At 43.1% G+C, this 15533-nt stretch overlaps 1 protein-coding gene across 1 annotated transcript in view; it reads left to right on the forward strand.

The window, feature by feature from the left end:
• The window catches only part of LOC138371799 (nephrin-like), a 294100-nt gene that overhangs the window by 55824 nt on the left and 222743 nt on the right, over positions 1–15533 (forward strand). Inside the window, exons 2-3 of the mRNA XM_069336824.1 lie at positions 4971–5200; positions 14292–14402. Of these exons, the coding sequence (XP_069192925.1) occupies positions 4999–5200; positions 14292–14402 (313 nt within the window). The 5' untranslated portion in view covers positions 4971–4998. The remainder of the gene's footprint in view (positions 1–4970; positions 5201–14291; positions 14403–15533) is intronic.

Below are 15533 nucleotides of genomic sequence, written 5' to 3' on the forward strand. Positions count from 1 at the left end.
ACCACTCGCTGGCCGAGGACATCAGCCACACGCTGATCGGGGTCACAAAACAATGATATACAGGGATAGCGAGCCCCTGGCAGAAGTGTTTAGCGGCCAGCTAGCGGCACTCAACAACAGGCACCTCACTGTTGTCCGTTACTCTCCTAAGTCAATCCCGGGATACACCGATATCTTCCAGCACTACATACATCAGCAGTTATCACACTGCTCAGATCGATGGCGGCTTACTTAGTCTTCCAGGACCAAGCTGAGAGTACGTGGACTGCCCAAGGTAAACTGCCTTCCTCAGTACGAAAGATGCCACACGTCACCACTGTGGACAAAACGCCATCAGTTAAATGGACGTTACACTGGGGAAACCATGAAGTAACACTCACCGGGGAGTTGACATTTTTGCTCTGTGGCACAACAGAAGGCGCTGGTCTTAATACGCCCACCACCAGAGGCCATACACAACGACCTATCTGTCTGACCAAGGTAGGAAACCAGAACCATTTGCCGACACGCCACGACCAATAGATGGCGTTGTCCACATAACATCCAATATCAGGAGGGGGGGGGGGGGGTTGTAGTGCAGAATCATAGATGTCTCCAATGACGAAGGTGACGAGACAGTAACACTCCAACGAAGGTGACGAGACTAACACTACCCGTTTTTTCTCCCCCTCTCCCATCTCAACTCTCCCTCTTTCACTTCTCATCTCTTATTACCCCTTTTTCTCTATCCCTTTCTTATCTCTCTACCCCCCCCCCCCCCTCTCTCTCTCTCTCTCTCTCTCTCTCTCTCTCTCTCTCTCTCTCTCTCTCTCTCTCTCTCTCTCTCTCTCTCTATCTATCTATCTCTCTCAGAGGTGAAATAGCGAGAATTTTAACACAACTTTAAACCTTTAACTTTAACCCAACTTAGTAGAACAGAGAACAAACAAGAATTGGAGACAAAACCCAGGTGAGGGTGAGGGACCTGTTGACCCAATGAAGATGTTCACACACATTTATGGGGAAATAAAAAAGGAACCACTAGACACTAGACATGAAGGAAACAACAAGCAGCCTACAAGGCAAGCTGAGAGCAGCAAAGGAGGAGATCAAAATCTTCAAAGTTAACCCTACTCAGACTCAGCATCAGACAACAACCGTCCTTTACGAAGTTGGGAAAATAACAATTGAAGGGACCTCTAGAGTACTTGCCACATTCGTTTACATGCTGAGAAGGAGCCCAGGAGCTATGGCGAGAGTGTAGGAAGTTGTCGTGAAAGCAGCCACTTCACAGAAAGCAGGAAGGTGCCTTAATCAACTGCTTGAAAGGAAATAGTTGATATTAATCAGTGAAGGTTTCCGTTGTGATAGCATTAGAGGAAGTTGTACCGTCATGCTGAACATACAAGCGGCAAGATGAAAGTGTTACAAGGCTGACGAAAGGGAAGGCTTTGTAGAGTGGCAGGAAAATGTTGCGTGTTCTGGTGATTGATGGAAAACCCTTTCGGTGACCCGGTTTGGTCAGAGATAAACAACGAGTTAACATCGGTATTTTCCGAGCGAAATGAAGTTATCTGACACTATACAACACTTTTTCAAGCCAGACATACAACTACTGATATCATAACTACCCTGACCAAGCATCAGACAGTCAAAAAGTGATCTCCGGGGGTCCCTTTTGGAAGTGGTCCTAGAAGAGGTCCACTCTCTTCTAGGGCCTAAATAACCGACCTCATTGGCTAGAGAAACAGTTACTGTGCAGCACCTTTTACTAGGATATTAAGTGCTTCGTTAGTAAATATTATCTTGGGCGTGGGAACACTTTTTTCGTTTGAGCTATAATTCTGGCACTCTTCTCTTATAGTCTCTATTTAGTACATATATATGCTAGTTATGTAGAATTTGGTAAACGTATTCATAATTAAACTACTGAAGGAACAAGCCTTCTTCCACTGATTATATCAGTTTGAAGCAAAATTTTAGAGGTTAGACATAGTGGGTCGTTCATGAGAATGTTAACGTTTAATCTAATTATATTTCTTTATTATTTCATGTTATGATTTAGTTTTTATTTACTCATTGTTATTATATAGTGACCCATAATATATGTAATAATAAATAATAAGACGAACTAATGCATTTTGCAGAGTGAGTGACAACAGCTGTTTTCAAGAAATCAGAAAACATGCGAGGAACTCAAAAGAAAACCCATTGAAGCCAAATATTCGATATTATATTAATGTTGTATACCATTTTACATACATGAATATAATGGAGAATTAGAAAGTAGAATTTGGAATTACTGAATATGAACAAACTGGAAGAACTTTTGTATTGATGTTGCTAATAAAACCAAACCTAACCTATCCAGCCTAGACCTAATGCACGCTGTCTCAGGCCTAGCATAATATATATGTGCTATACTAGGCCTAGGAATGTATAAGTTGGGCTTTAGCTTTATTTCTTCGGGACTCTATATATTTAATAATACCAAATTATACAAATTGTCCATTACGTCAGTATATGTACATAGTTACAAAAAGTACTATCTAAAGATGAGAATGAGTTGGAATAATGTCTCTTAATTTACCTTAATTTACACTGTATAGCGCAACCAATACTGTTGTTTCCTCCACGTATTTCCTTACGTTTATCAGCATTAAAATTCTTCTGGTAATCATCAAAGCAACAAACTAATATGCTGAAGATGAATTGTAATCTATGCTGCTGCTCTGTTGTTGCTGTAATTCTACTGCCTGGTTTAATATCATCAACAAAGCTTTAGTACTGTGCAGTATAACTGGATATCGCAGTCATTAAATGTTCAGATGTTCAGGCGGTGTAAAACTTACCCTCGTGACATTCCACTTGTCATATCTTGCCATTTGAAAACTTTTTATATAGTCGAAGATGAGGAATTATGCTCTATATATTTTTTAAATTCTTATTTGTAGTTTCAACTACTTTACTTTCAACTGGTAAATAACAAATTATTAAATTGATTTAACAAAAAAGTCTATTAATATGAACTCCTGTAGTGTCTAACTTGACAGTGGTACTTTAATTGTTCTACCAAGTGGTCTCAGGTAATTGGTTCCATTAGTCTACTAAATACCTATATGATGCTTACCAACAAATTGTCCTCTGACCTAATAAATCGCAGTTATAACTGAATCGACAAATTCAGTAAACCTTACTTGGTTTTAGTAAAACTGAAGTGCTGCAATATTGACATCTCTTGGGCGTCGGCTTTGATAGGTTAACCGGGTTGCTATTTGGTTGTTAGAGTGGCACTCTAATTGCAGTAAGAAACCTTAACTTTTTTAACTGGTTCAGTTACAAATTTCTCCTCTTGAAGAATAGTTCATGTTTCGAGTTACTTATTCTGAAACATTTTGAAAGGAATAATGATTTTAATTTTAACTTCCTTTAATATGTACCTGGAAAACAATTATCATGGTCAGCTGCTATATTTCCCATCTATATTTTAGTGGAATAAGCGCATACTGTTTATAAATGGCAACACGTGTAAGGACGTTATTTAAGGAATTTTAAATAGAATTAAAATTGTAAATAAATTACCTATAACATTTTGGGGCAAATTTACTTCAACATATGCTAAGTTATTATTGCCCGAGGACCGTATAATCAACCGAAGCATCCTGGTTGAATATATACACTGAATATACTATGTGAATATACACACATAGAGTTTTATATTTAGTCCAGAGCTATGTCCTGCACTAAAATATACCTGCTTGATGGTCAGTTACTCTCATGCTGGCCTTGTGAGCCCTCTAGACGTTGGCTTTCGTTTAACACAACCAAAAATATTTTTTCCTACTGGTATTTGATCAAACGTTTGTCCTATACAATATGTATCACAAGTGTTACATGGTATTTACAATTGACGTATTTATCTCTAAGCGAATTGTTACTAAATTGAAATTTATTAATAGTATTTTCATAAAAAACACACAAAATGTAAATAAAAAATTTCCATTATTTTACACGATATTTTAAGCCAGAACAAATGGCAAACGAAATACATCTTTAATGTGAATTTTCCCTCTGCTGATTAAATTGTAATACGAATATTGATTTTTTTTTAGGCATTCCTCATGAAGCTGGACTGGGTGCGTAATATAGCATCAATAAAGTCAACATTTTCAAACTATTTAAAAAACTCAATACTAAGAATAAAAAACAATCCTAAGTACATAGGTGCTAATTAAGAGAGAGACTGTTCACCTGTATATATGTGGTCAGAGAAATAATGTACATATGACAATTTATGATCTTGTTATTTAGTATAATCTGATCCTATGGGGAAATTTTTTTGAAGATTTATGTTAAAAGGAAATAACGAACACATATTTGTCATTATGTTATGTCAATTGTTTATAAGGGACTGTCTTTATTCTATCTAAATCATGGAATATTTCATGCCTTAGAAGGATTTTATACAAACCATTTTTCATAAATGTTCACATATAAATTCATGTGTAACTGATATGGTGGATTTCACATGTAATTCCAAATCTCTCTCTCTCTCTCTCTCTCTCTCTCTCTCTCTCTCTCTCTCTCTCTCTCTCTCTCTCTCTCTCTCTCTCTCTCTCTCTCTCTCTCTCTCTGTCTCTCTCTCTCTCTCTCTCTCTCTCTCTCTCTCTCTCTCTCTCTCTCTCTCTCTCTCTCTCTCTCTCTCTCTCTCTCTCTCTCTCTCTCTCTCTCTCTCTCTGTCTCTCTCTCTGTCTCTCTGTCTCTCTCTCTCTCTCTCTCTCTCTCTCTCTCTCTCTCTCTCTGTCTCTCTCTGTCTCTCTCTCTCTCTCTCTCTCTCTCTCTCTCTCTCTCTCTCTCTCTCTCTCTCTCTCTCTCTCTCTCTCTCTCTCTCTCTCTCTCTCTCTCTCTTTCTCTCTACCATCTCTTCTTATTATTGTATACAAATATTATAACTCACACCGATACACTCACCCATAATGTTTCTTCCTCAGCTACGACTCGAGAGGGCGAGAGGGGAACATGAGGGCTGGAGGTCGACCTCAGCAGTGGGGGGACGAGGAGGCGTGGGGTGTAGAGCAGAGGGCGTGGTTTGACACGTCAACCACGCCAGCTCATCTGCTGGTGAGGGACGTGGGAGGCCGGGACGAAGGTAACTACAGGTGCAAGGTGCACTTCAAGGCCTCTCCCTCCTGGACCCAGAGCGTCACACTAAATATCAAAGGTGGGTGATAAGGCGGCCTTGCTGTGTGTGTGTGTGTGTGTGTGTGTGTGTGTGTGTGTGTGTGTGTGTGTGTGTGTGTGTATTCACCTAGTTGTATTCACCTAGTTGTGTTTGCAGGGGTTGAGCTTTGCTCTGTCGGCCCGCCTCTCAACTCTCAATCATCTGTTTACTAACTACTTTTTTTTCCCCACACCCCCCCCCCCCCCCACACACACACCACACACTCACACCCCAGGAAGAAGCCCGTGACAGCTGACTAACTCCCAGGTACCTATTTACTGCTAGGTAACAGGGGCATTCAGGGTGAAAGAAACTTTGCCCATTTGTTTCTGCCTCGTGCGGGAATCGAACCCACGCGACAGAATTACGAGTCCTGCGCGCTATCCACCAGGCTACGAGGCCCCGTGTGTGTGTGTGTGTGTGTGTGTGTGTGTGTGTGTGTGTGTGTGTGTGTGTGTGTGTGTGTACTCACCTAGTACTCACCTAGTTGTGTTTGCAGGGGTTGAGCTCTGGCTCTTTGGTCCCGCCTCTCAACCGTCAATCAACAGGTGTAAGATGTGTGTGTGTGTGTGTGTGTGTGTGTTTACTAGTTGTGTTTACTAGTTGTGTTTTGCGGGGGTTGAGCTTTGCTCTTTCGGCCCGCCTCTCAACTGTCAATCAACTGTTTACTAACTACTTTTTTTTTTCCCCCACACCACACACACACACACCCCAGGAAGCAGCCCGTGACAGCTGACTAACTCCCAGGTACCTATTTACTGCTAGGTAACAGGGGCACTTAGGGTGAAAGAAACTTTGCCCATTTGTTTCTGCCTCGTGCGGGAATCGAACCCGCGCCACAGAATTACGAGTTCTGCGCGCTATCCACCAGGCTACGAGGCCCCGTATCCACCAGGCTACGAGGCCCCGTAACCCCGTGTGTGTGTGTGTGTGGGTGTGTGGGTGTGTGGGTGTGTGGGTGTGAGTGTGAGTGGGTGTGTGTGTGTGTGTGTGTGTGTGTGTGTGTGTGTGTGTGTGTGTGTGTGTGTGTGTGTGTGTGTGTGTGTGTGTGCTCACCTAATTGTACTCATCTAATTGTGCTTGCGGCGGTTTAGCTCTGGATCTTTGGTCCCACCTCTCAACCGCCAATCAACAGGTGTACAGGTTTCTGAGCCTACAGGGCTCTATCATATCTACATTTGAAACTGTGTATAGAGTCAGCCTCCACCACTTCACTTCCTATTGCATTCCATTTGTCAACCACTGTGACACTAAAAAAGTTCTTTCTAATATCTCTGTGGCTTATTTGGGCATTCAGTTTCCACCTGTGTCCTGTAGTGTGTGTGCCCCTTGTGTTAAATAGCCTGTCTTTATCTACCCTATCAATTCCCTTGAATATCTTGAATGTGGTGATCATGTCCCCTCTAACTCTTCTGACTTCCAGCGAAGTGAGGTTTAATTCCCGTAGTCTCTCCTTGTAGCTCATACCTCTCAGCTCGGTTACTAGTCTGGTGGCAAACCTTTCAACCTTTTTCAGTTTAGTCTTATTCCTGACTAGATATGGACTCCACGCTGGGGCTGCATACTCCAGGATTGGCCTGACATATGTAGTATACAAAGTTCTGAATGATTCCTGTCGCAAGTTTCTCAATGCCGGTCGTATGTTAGCCAGCCTGGCATATGCCGATGATGTTATCCTCTTGATATGGGCTGCAGGGAACAGGTCTGGCGTGATATCAACCCCCAAGTCTTTTTCTCTCTCTCTCTGCCTCTTGAAGAATTTCATCTCCCAGATGATACCTTGTATCTGGCATCCTGCTACCTACACCTATCTGCATTACATTACGTTTGCTTTGGTTAAACTCTAACAGCCATTTGTTCGACCATTCCTTCAGCTTGTCTAGGTCTTCTTGAAGCCTCAAGCAGTCCTCTTCTGTCTTAATCCTTCTCATAGTTTTGGCATCGTCAGCAAACATTGAGAGAAATGAATCTATGCCCTCCGGGAGATCATTTACATATATCAGAAACAAGATAGGACCGAGCACTTAGCCCTGTGGGACTCCACTGGTGACTTCACGCCAATCTGAGGTCTCACCCCTCAACGTAACTCTCTCTCTGCATCCAATGGCTTAGGTTCTCCTTATCCACTGGAGCACCTTAAAAGTTACACCTGCCACTCACTCCAGCTTATGTACCAGCTTCTTATTCTTTACTGTGTCAAAGGCTTTCCGACATTCCAAGAAAATGAAGTCCGCCCAGCCTTCTCTTTCTTGCTTAATTAATCTTTGTCACTTGGTCGTAGAATTCTATTAAGCCAATCAGGCAAGATTTATCCTCCCTGAATCCATGTTGGCGATTTGTCACGAACTCCCTTCTCTCCAGATGTGTTACTAGGGTTCTTTCCTCACGATCTTCTCCATCACCATGCATGGTATACAAGTTAAGGACGCTGGCCTGTTGTTCAGTGCCTCTTGCCTGTCGCCCTTTTTGTATATTGGGACCACATTCGCCGTTTTCCACATTTCTGGTAGGTCTTCCGTCGCCAGTGACCTACTGTATACAATGGAGAGTGGCAAACAAAGTGCCTCTGCACACTCTTTCAGTGCCCATGGGGAGATCCCATCTGGACCAACAGCGTTTCTAACATCCAGATCCAGCAGGTGTCTCTTGACCTCCTCTCTCGTAATTTTGAACCCTTCCAGGGCCACCTGGTTTACTTTCCTTTCTCCTAGCACAGTGACCTCACCTTGTTCTATTGTGAAGACCTCCTGGAATCTCTTGTTGATTTCTACACACACCTCTTTGTCATTCTCTGTATACCTGTCTTCGCCTGTTTTAAGTTTCATTTTCTGTTTTTTCACTGTTGTTTTCCTCCTGATGTGACTGTGGATTAGCTTTCGTTCGGTCTTAGATTTGTTTGCTATATCATTTTCATAACTTTTCTCTGGTTGATACCTGGTTGATGGGGTTCTGGGAGTTCTTCTACTCCCCAAGCCCGGCCCGAGGCCAGGCTTGACTTGTGAGAGTTTGGTCCACCAGGCTGTTGCTTGGAGCGGCCCGCAGGTCCACATACCTACCACAGCCCGGTTGGTCCGGCACTCCTTGGAGGAATAAATCTAGTTTCCTCTTGAAAATGTCCACGGTTGTTCCGGCAATATTTCTTATGCTTGCTGGGAGGACGTTGAACAACCGCGGACCTCTGATGTTTATACAGTGTTCTCTGATTGTGCCTATGGCACCTCTGCTCTTCACTGGTTCTATTCTACATTTTCTTCCATATCGTTTACTCCAGTACGTTGTTATTTTACTGTGTAGATTTGGTACTTGGCCCTCCAGTATCTTCCAGGTGTATATTATTTGATATCTCTCTCGTCTTCTTTCTAGTGAGTACATTTGGAGGGCTTTGAGACGATCCCAATAATTTAGGTGCTTTATTGCGTCTATGCGTGCCGTATATGTTTTCTGTATTCCCTTTATTTCAGCAATCTCTCCTGCTCTGAAGGGGGAAGTGAGTACTGAGAAGTACTCAAGACGGGACAACACAAGTGACTTGAAGAGTACAACCATTGTGATGGGATCCCTGGATTTGAAAGTTCTCGTAATCCATCCTATCATTTTTCTGGGTGTCGCAATATTTGCTTGGTTATGCTCCTTAAACGTTAGGTCGTCAGACATTATTATTCCTAAATCCTTTACATGCTGTTTTCCTACTATGGGTACATTTGATTGTGTTTTGTACTCTGTATTATGTTTAAGGTCCTCATTTTTACCGTACCTGAGTACCTGGAATTTATCACTTTTAAACATCATGTTATTTTCTGATGCCCAGTCGAAAACTTTATTAATATCAGCTTGAAGTTTTTCAATGTCCTCAGCCGAGGTAATTTTCATACTGATTTTTGTGTCATCTGCAAAGGATGATACGAAGCTGTGACTTGTATTTTTGTCTATATCTGATATGAGAATAAAGAAAAGCAGCGGTGCAAGGACTGTACCCTGAGGTACAGAGCTTTTCACTGCACTTGGACTAGATTTTATATGGTTGACAGTTACTCGCTGAGTCCTGTTTGACCGGAAAACTTAGTATCCAGCGTCCTACTTTACCGGTTATTCCCATTGACTTCATTTTGTGTGCTATCACGCCATGGTCACATTTATCGAAAGCCTTTGCGAAGTCCGTGTATATCACATCAGCATTCTGTTTCTCTTCTAATGCCTCAGTGACTTTGTCGTAGTGCTCAAGTAGCTGTGAGAGGCACGATCTTCCCGCTCGAAATCCATGTTGGCCTGGGTTGTGAAGGTCATTGGTCTCCATGAAATTGGTGACCTGACTCCTAATCACTCTCTCAAATACTTTTATGATGTGCGATGTTAGTGCAACTGGTCTATAATTCTTTGCCAATGCTTTGCTCCCTCCCTTGTGTAGAGGGGCTATGTCTGCTACTTTAAGTGCATCTGGTATCTCCCCCGTGTCCAAGCTCTTCCTCCACACTATACTGAGTGCCTGTGCTACCGGCACTTTGCATTTCTTTATAAATATTGAATTCCATGAGTCTGGACCTGGGGCCGAGTGCATGGGCATGTTTTCAATTTCTTTTTCAAAATTTAGTGCGCTCGTGTTTATATCAGTTATATTTACAGGGGTTTGAATATCCCGAATAAAGAAATTGTCTGGATCTTCCACCTTCATGTGGAAGATCTCTGCTTCTCTTCTCACCCTAACATACTCATTCCTGGTTCTGTGTATACTTACCGAGTTGTATTTACCGAGTTGTGCTTGCGGGGGTTGAGCTCTGGCTCTTTGGTCCTGCCTCTCAACGGTCAGTCAACTAATTTACAGGTTCCTGAGCCTACTGGGCTGTATCATATTTACACCTAAAGCTGTGTATGGAGTCAGTCTCCGCCACATTACTTCCTAATGCATTCCATTTGTCTGCTACTCTGGCACTGAAAAAATTCTAACGTCTCTATGGCGCTTTTGGGCACTCAAATTCCACCTGTGTCTCCTAGTTCATGTGTCCTTTGTGTTAAATAGTCTGTCTTTATCTACCCTATCAATTCCTCTGAGAATCTTGTATGTGGTGATCATGTCCCCTCTAACTCTTCTGTCTCCCAGTGACGTGAGGATTAATTCCCCTAGTCTCTTCTCGTAGCTCATACCCCTTAGTTTGGGTACTAATCTGATGGCAAACCTTTGAACCTGAACCTGACTGGAAAAAAATGAAGTCTGCTCATCCTTCTCTTTCTTGCTTATTCTTTGTCTCCTAATCGTAAAATTCTATTAAGCCTGTAAGGCAAGATTTACCCTCCCTGAACCCATGTTGATGGGTTGTCACGAATTCCCTTCTCTCCAGATGTGTTACTAGATTTTTTTTTCATGATCTTCTCAAATACCTTGTATGGTATACAAGTTAAGGACACTGACCAGTAGTTCAGTGACTTGTCTGTCACCCTTTTTGTATATTGGGACTACATTAGTTGTCTTCCATATTTCTGGTAGGTCTCCCGTTTCCAGTGACCTACTATACACTATGGAGAGTGGCAAACAAAGTGCTCTTGCACACTTTTTCAATACCCATAGTGAGATTCCGTCCGGCCCAACAGCGTTTCTCACGTCCAGCTCCAATAGGTGCCTCTTGACCTCACCTCTTGTAATTTCGAACCCTTCCAAGATCGCCTGGTTTGCTGCCACCTTTCCTAGCGCCGTGACCTCTCCTTGTTCTATTGTAAAGACCTCCAGGATAATCTTGTTGAGTTCTTCACACACCTCTTTGTCATTCTCTGTGTACCTGTCCTCACCCGTTCTAAGTTTCATCACCTGTTCCTTCACTGTTGTTTTCCTTCTGATATGACTGTGTAGTAGCTCTGGCTCGGTCTTGGCTTTATTAGCTATATCATTTTCATACCTTTACTCAGCTTCTCTTCTCACACTAACATACTCGTTCCTGGTTCTCTGGTATCTCTCTCTACTTTCTGGTGTTCTGTTATTTCGGAAGTTCCTCCACGCCCTTTTGTTCAGTTCCTTTGCTTTCATACATTCCCTATTAAATCACAGATTCATCTTTTGCTTCTCTGTTTTTTCCTGTCGGGCCAGGATAAACCTGCTTACAGCCTCCTGACTATTTGGGTGACATAGTCTATCATGTCTTGTACAGACTTGGTTCTATGTTATGTGTCCCATGGTATATCCCTTAGGAATTTATTCATCTCCTCATAGTTTCCCTTCCGGTACGCCAGCCCTTTGTTTCCCAGTTCTTTTTTGGGGGAGATAATTCCTAGCTCAACCAGGTAATCAAAGCTCAAAACACTATGATCTCTCATTCCCAAAAGGGGCTTCCAACTTAACTTCCCTTATATCCGACTAATTAAGGGTAAATTTCAAATCAAGCAAAGCTGGTTCATCCTCTCCTCTCATTATTGTCGGTCCCTTGACTTGTTGATTTAGAAAGTTTCTTGTTGCCACGTCCAGCAGCTTAGCTCTCCATGTGTCTGGTTCTCCATGTGGGTCTCTGTTCTCCCAATCTATCTTCCTGTTGTTGAAGTCTTCCATGATTAGTAGTCTGGATCCGTTTCTGCTAGCCACAGAGGCTGCTCTCTCTATTATATTGATGGTGGCCAAGTTGTTTCTATCATATTCCTGTCTGGGTCTTCTGTCATTCGGTGGGGGGTTATATATGACTACTACTATAATTTTCTGTCCTCCAGCTGCTATGGTGCCTGATATGTAGTCATTGAAACCTTCACAGCCCTGATTAACCATCTCTTCAAAACTCCAACCTTTTCTTATCAGCAAAGCTACACCATCTCTTCCTTTCCATTCTCTCTCTTTCCTCACTACATAGTAGTCCTGTGGAAACACTGCATTTGTTATGGTTTTCGCTAACTTTGTTTCTGTGAGTGCTATTATGTCTGGGTTTTCTTCTAGTGCCCATTCTCCGAGTCACTTGTTTTATTTGTAATTCCATCTATGTTAGTGTACATTGCCTTGAAGCTCACTTTCTTCTGTTCATTTTCTTGTCCCCTTCTTGGTGAGCGTTTTGCTGGTGGAGGAAGCTGTTCCCTGGGTGAGAAGATCTGTGAGGTGGTTTGCAGGGTCTCATTGGATTTTAAGGGGGGGGGGGTAGGGGGTTCAAGGTTAGGGGGGACAGGTAGGGTATAGGGTAAGGAGATAGGGGGACATGGAGAATTCGGGGGGAGGGAGGGAGGGAGGAGGGATAGGGAGGGTATGGGATGATGGGGGAGGGGGGACGGAGGGAAAGGTGGGAGGGAGACATGGTGGGAATGGGGTGACAGGGTGAGAATGGAGTGGGAGGGGGGAAGGGGGGGGGTGAGCATTTGAGTGGGGGCAGGTAGGGAGGTGTGTGTGTGTGTGTTAGAGCTGGGGTGCTCTTGATCCCCTCTTTTTCATGGTGTCTCTCTTTTGATGAAATGGAATTCAATCATTTTGAAAACTTTTGTAGTGCATGTCTTTTAAAAACAGGCGTTGGTTTCCACTATCTCCCTTTAAAAATCATTCCCCTCGCTACCCGCGGCTGACAAAACTCGTCTTTACTTCCCAATTGCTAACCGTAAGCAGGTAATTTCCACTATTTTTTTCTTGAACTCTTATTATAAAAAAATATATTTTCGGCCACTCCTGTGTCTTGTATGTTGTTATCATGGCACTGTTTTCTTTACACGATGGGTCTGAACTTTCTAAAAGTCTGTCTTCCGAATGTGCTCGTCTAACGTTTTGAAAAATCACAGGATTTATAGAACCTTATTTTGCGCTTTAATGAGATGAGGACTCAATGTTAGTTCCGAATAATCCAGTACGGTTCATGGGCTGGTGATATGAAGTGCTCTGAAGGACTATTTGTCCTCATCAAAACACCATTCACACTTGCTTGTGTTAAGCTCATATCAGTTGAAGTGCTTTCCGCTACTGCGCCATTAAAACCCATCCCATCGGTCCAGACTTTAAGGCAACATTTAGATAACTGACGAAGAGAAGCCGAGATTGTTAGTGCTTCTATCTTTGCTACAAGATCTTAGTTCCATGGACGTTTAGAGGCAAAAGTAAAGTAAAATGAAACAGTTCGGCAACAAACTGGTCGCGAATTTTATGAATAAGTGAAACAACTTCGTGAAGAGGCTCAGGCGAAATCAATGAGTGAGAGACAGAAGTATACTTGTGATTACACATGATATATATCACATTACCAAATGATAGTGACAACAAAGCATTTTGAATCGAGATTATCAGTGGTGATTGAGAGTATGGATGTGAGTATGTATTTGTTTTATTGTCTTGTATTACTGTATGTTTGAGTGCCAGGACTTGGGAAATAGCTGGCGACCACGAACGCTCATTTATGTAGTAAGGCAGCTGCACTTATTCCCACGGAAGCTGGCCTATATTAACTGATTTAATTAGCTTAAATAACAATAATTAACCAGGTAAACGTTGAGCTGAGAACACATGTGGTATTGAGCAATAAATTTAATCCCATTCCTTGAAAATTTGAAAATAACCTCTAGAGACGTGTAAAAATAGATTTTTTCAAAAATATTTACAGCAATTAAATTAATTATAACAAAATTTGTATTAATATAATTCGAAATATGAATAATATTAGTAATAATAATAGAAATAATTTAATTAATACTATTATGTATTAAAATTATATTTATAAAAAAATAATGTGTAATACATATTTAATAATAAACATTACTAATATGCCCATATGTATATTTCATGTAATTATGTGACTTTTTTATATTAAATATAAATTATCAATATGAAAATGGTGATGAATATAAACTGAGGGAGAAGTACAGAGTCTCTTGATATACATGTACTGAAGACTGGCTGTGGTCAAGACCACTGTACAGTACCTCTTGCTGGTGGTCCCAGCGGGTAGATGTGTGGGGGTAATACCGGGCCACCAGATGACCTGCTCAACCATCAGCCACTCAAACAACTGCTAACACCACCATCTATACCACCACCACCACCACCAACAACAATAATTTAAGCTGTCATTACCACCACCACCAACACCAACAATAATTTAAGTTGTCACTAACACCAACAATGACCTAAGCTCGGGGTAATACTCTTCCCCCACAGATCCCCCGGGGTTCCCCAGGATTCAGGACGAGTCTGGCCGGAGACTGGAAGGTCCTATCGGTCCCTACGAGGATGGCTCCACCGTCAGGATGATGTGTCTCAGCTCTGGAGGTAAGTGAGAAGCGATGTTTCTAAGCTCAGGATGTAGAAAGAAAAATTTGTCTCAGCTTAGGATGGTGTAGAACTGTAAGTCTGTCTATAAGGCAAGTGGTTGTCATAGGAGATGCCTGCACCTGCAGATACGTACCTTGTGTGAGGGGGGAAGAGGCAACTGGGACCGTACCTTCAGTACCCAGCGAGATCCTTGTACGTAATATCAGTAGCTAACTAGAGGGACAGTCACGTGAATGCTGCTACCTGCTCGACACTGACCAGATAACCACCTGTATGGATACTGTTGTACCGTACGTTGGGAGGGTAGCTACCGGAATACTGTCGTACCCTACTTAGGGGGAAACCACCTGAATATCGTACTTGGGGGCTATGCACGTGGGCGTTGCGACACGGAACAGTGACCGTGGACCGTGCCATGACACGGAACAGTGATCGTGGACCGTGCCATGACACGGAGCAGTGACCGTGGATCGTGTCATGACACGAAACAGTGACCGTGGACCGTGTCATGACACGGAACAGTGACCGTGGACAGTGTCATGACACGGAACAGTGACCGTGGACCGTGCCATGACACGGAACAGTGATCGTGGACCGTGCCATGACACGGAGCAGTGACCGTGGATCGTGTCATGACACGAAACAGTGACCGTGGACCGTGCCATGACACGGAACAGTGACCGTGGACAGTGTCATGACACGGAACAGTGACCGTGGACAGTGTCATGACACGGAACAGTGACCGTGGACCGTGCCATGACACGGAACAGTGACCGTGGACCGTGCCATGACACGGAACAGTGACCGTGGACAGTGTCATGACACGGAACAGTGACCGTGGACAGTGTCATGACACGGAACAGTGACCGTGGACCGTGCCATGACACGGAACAGTGACCGTGGACCGTGCCATGACACGGAACAGTGACCGTGGACCGTGCCATGACACGGAACAGTGACCGTGGACAGTGTCATGGCACGGAACAGTGACCGTGGACCGTGTCATGACACGGAACAGTGACCGTGGACCGTGCCATGACACGGAACAGTGACCGTGGACCGTGTCATATCACGGAACAGTGACCGTGGACAGTGTCATGGCACGGAACAGTGACCGTGGACCGTGTC

Source organism: Procambarus clarkii, chromosome 36, assembly GCF_040958095.1.
Source record: "Procambarus clarkii isolate CNS0578487 chromosome 36, FALCON_Pclarkii_2.0, whole genome shotgun sequence".
In the NCBI taxonomy this organism is placed as follows: domain Eukaryota; kingdom Metazoa; phylum Arthropoda; class Malacostraca; order Decapoda; family Cambaridae; genus Procambarus; species Procambarus clarkii.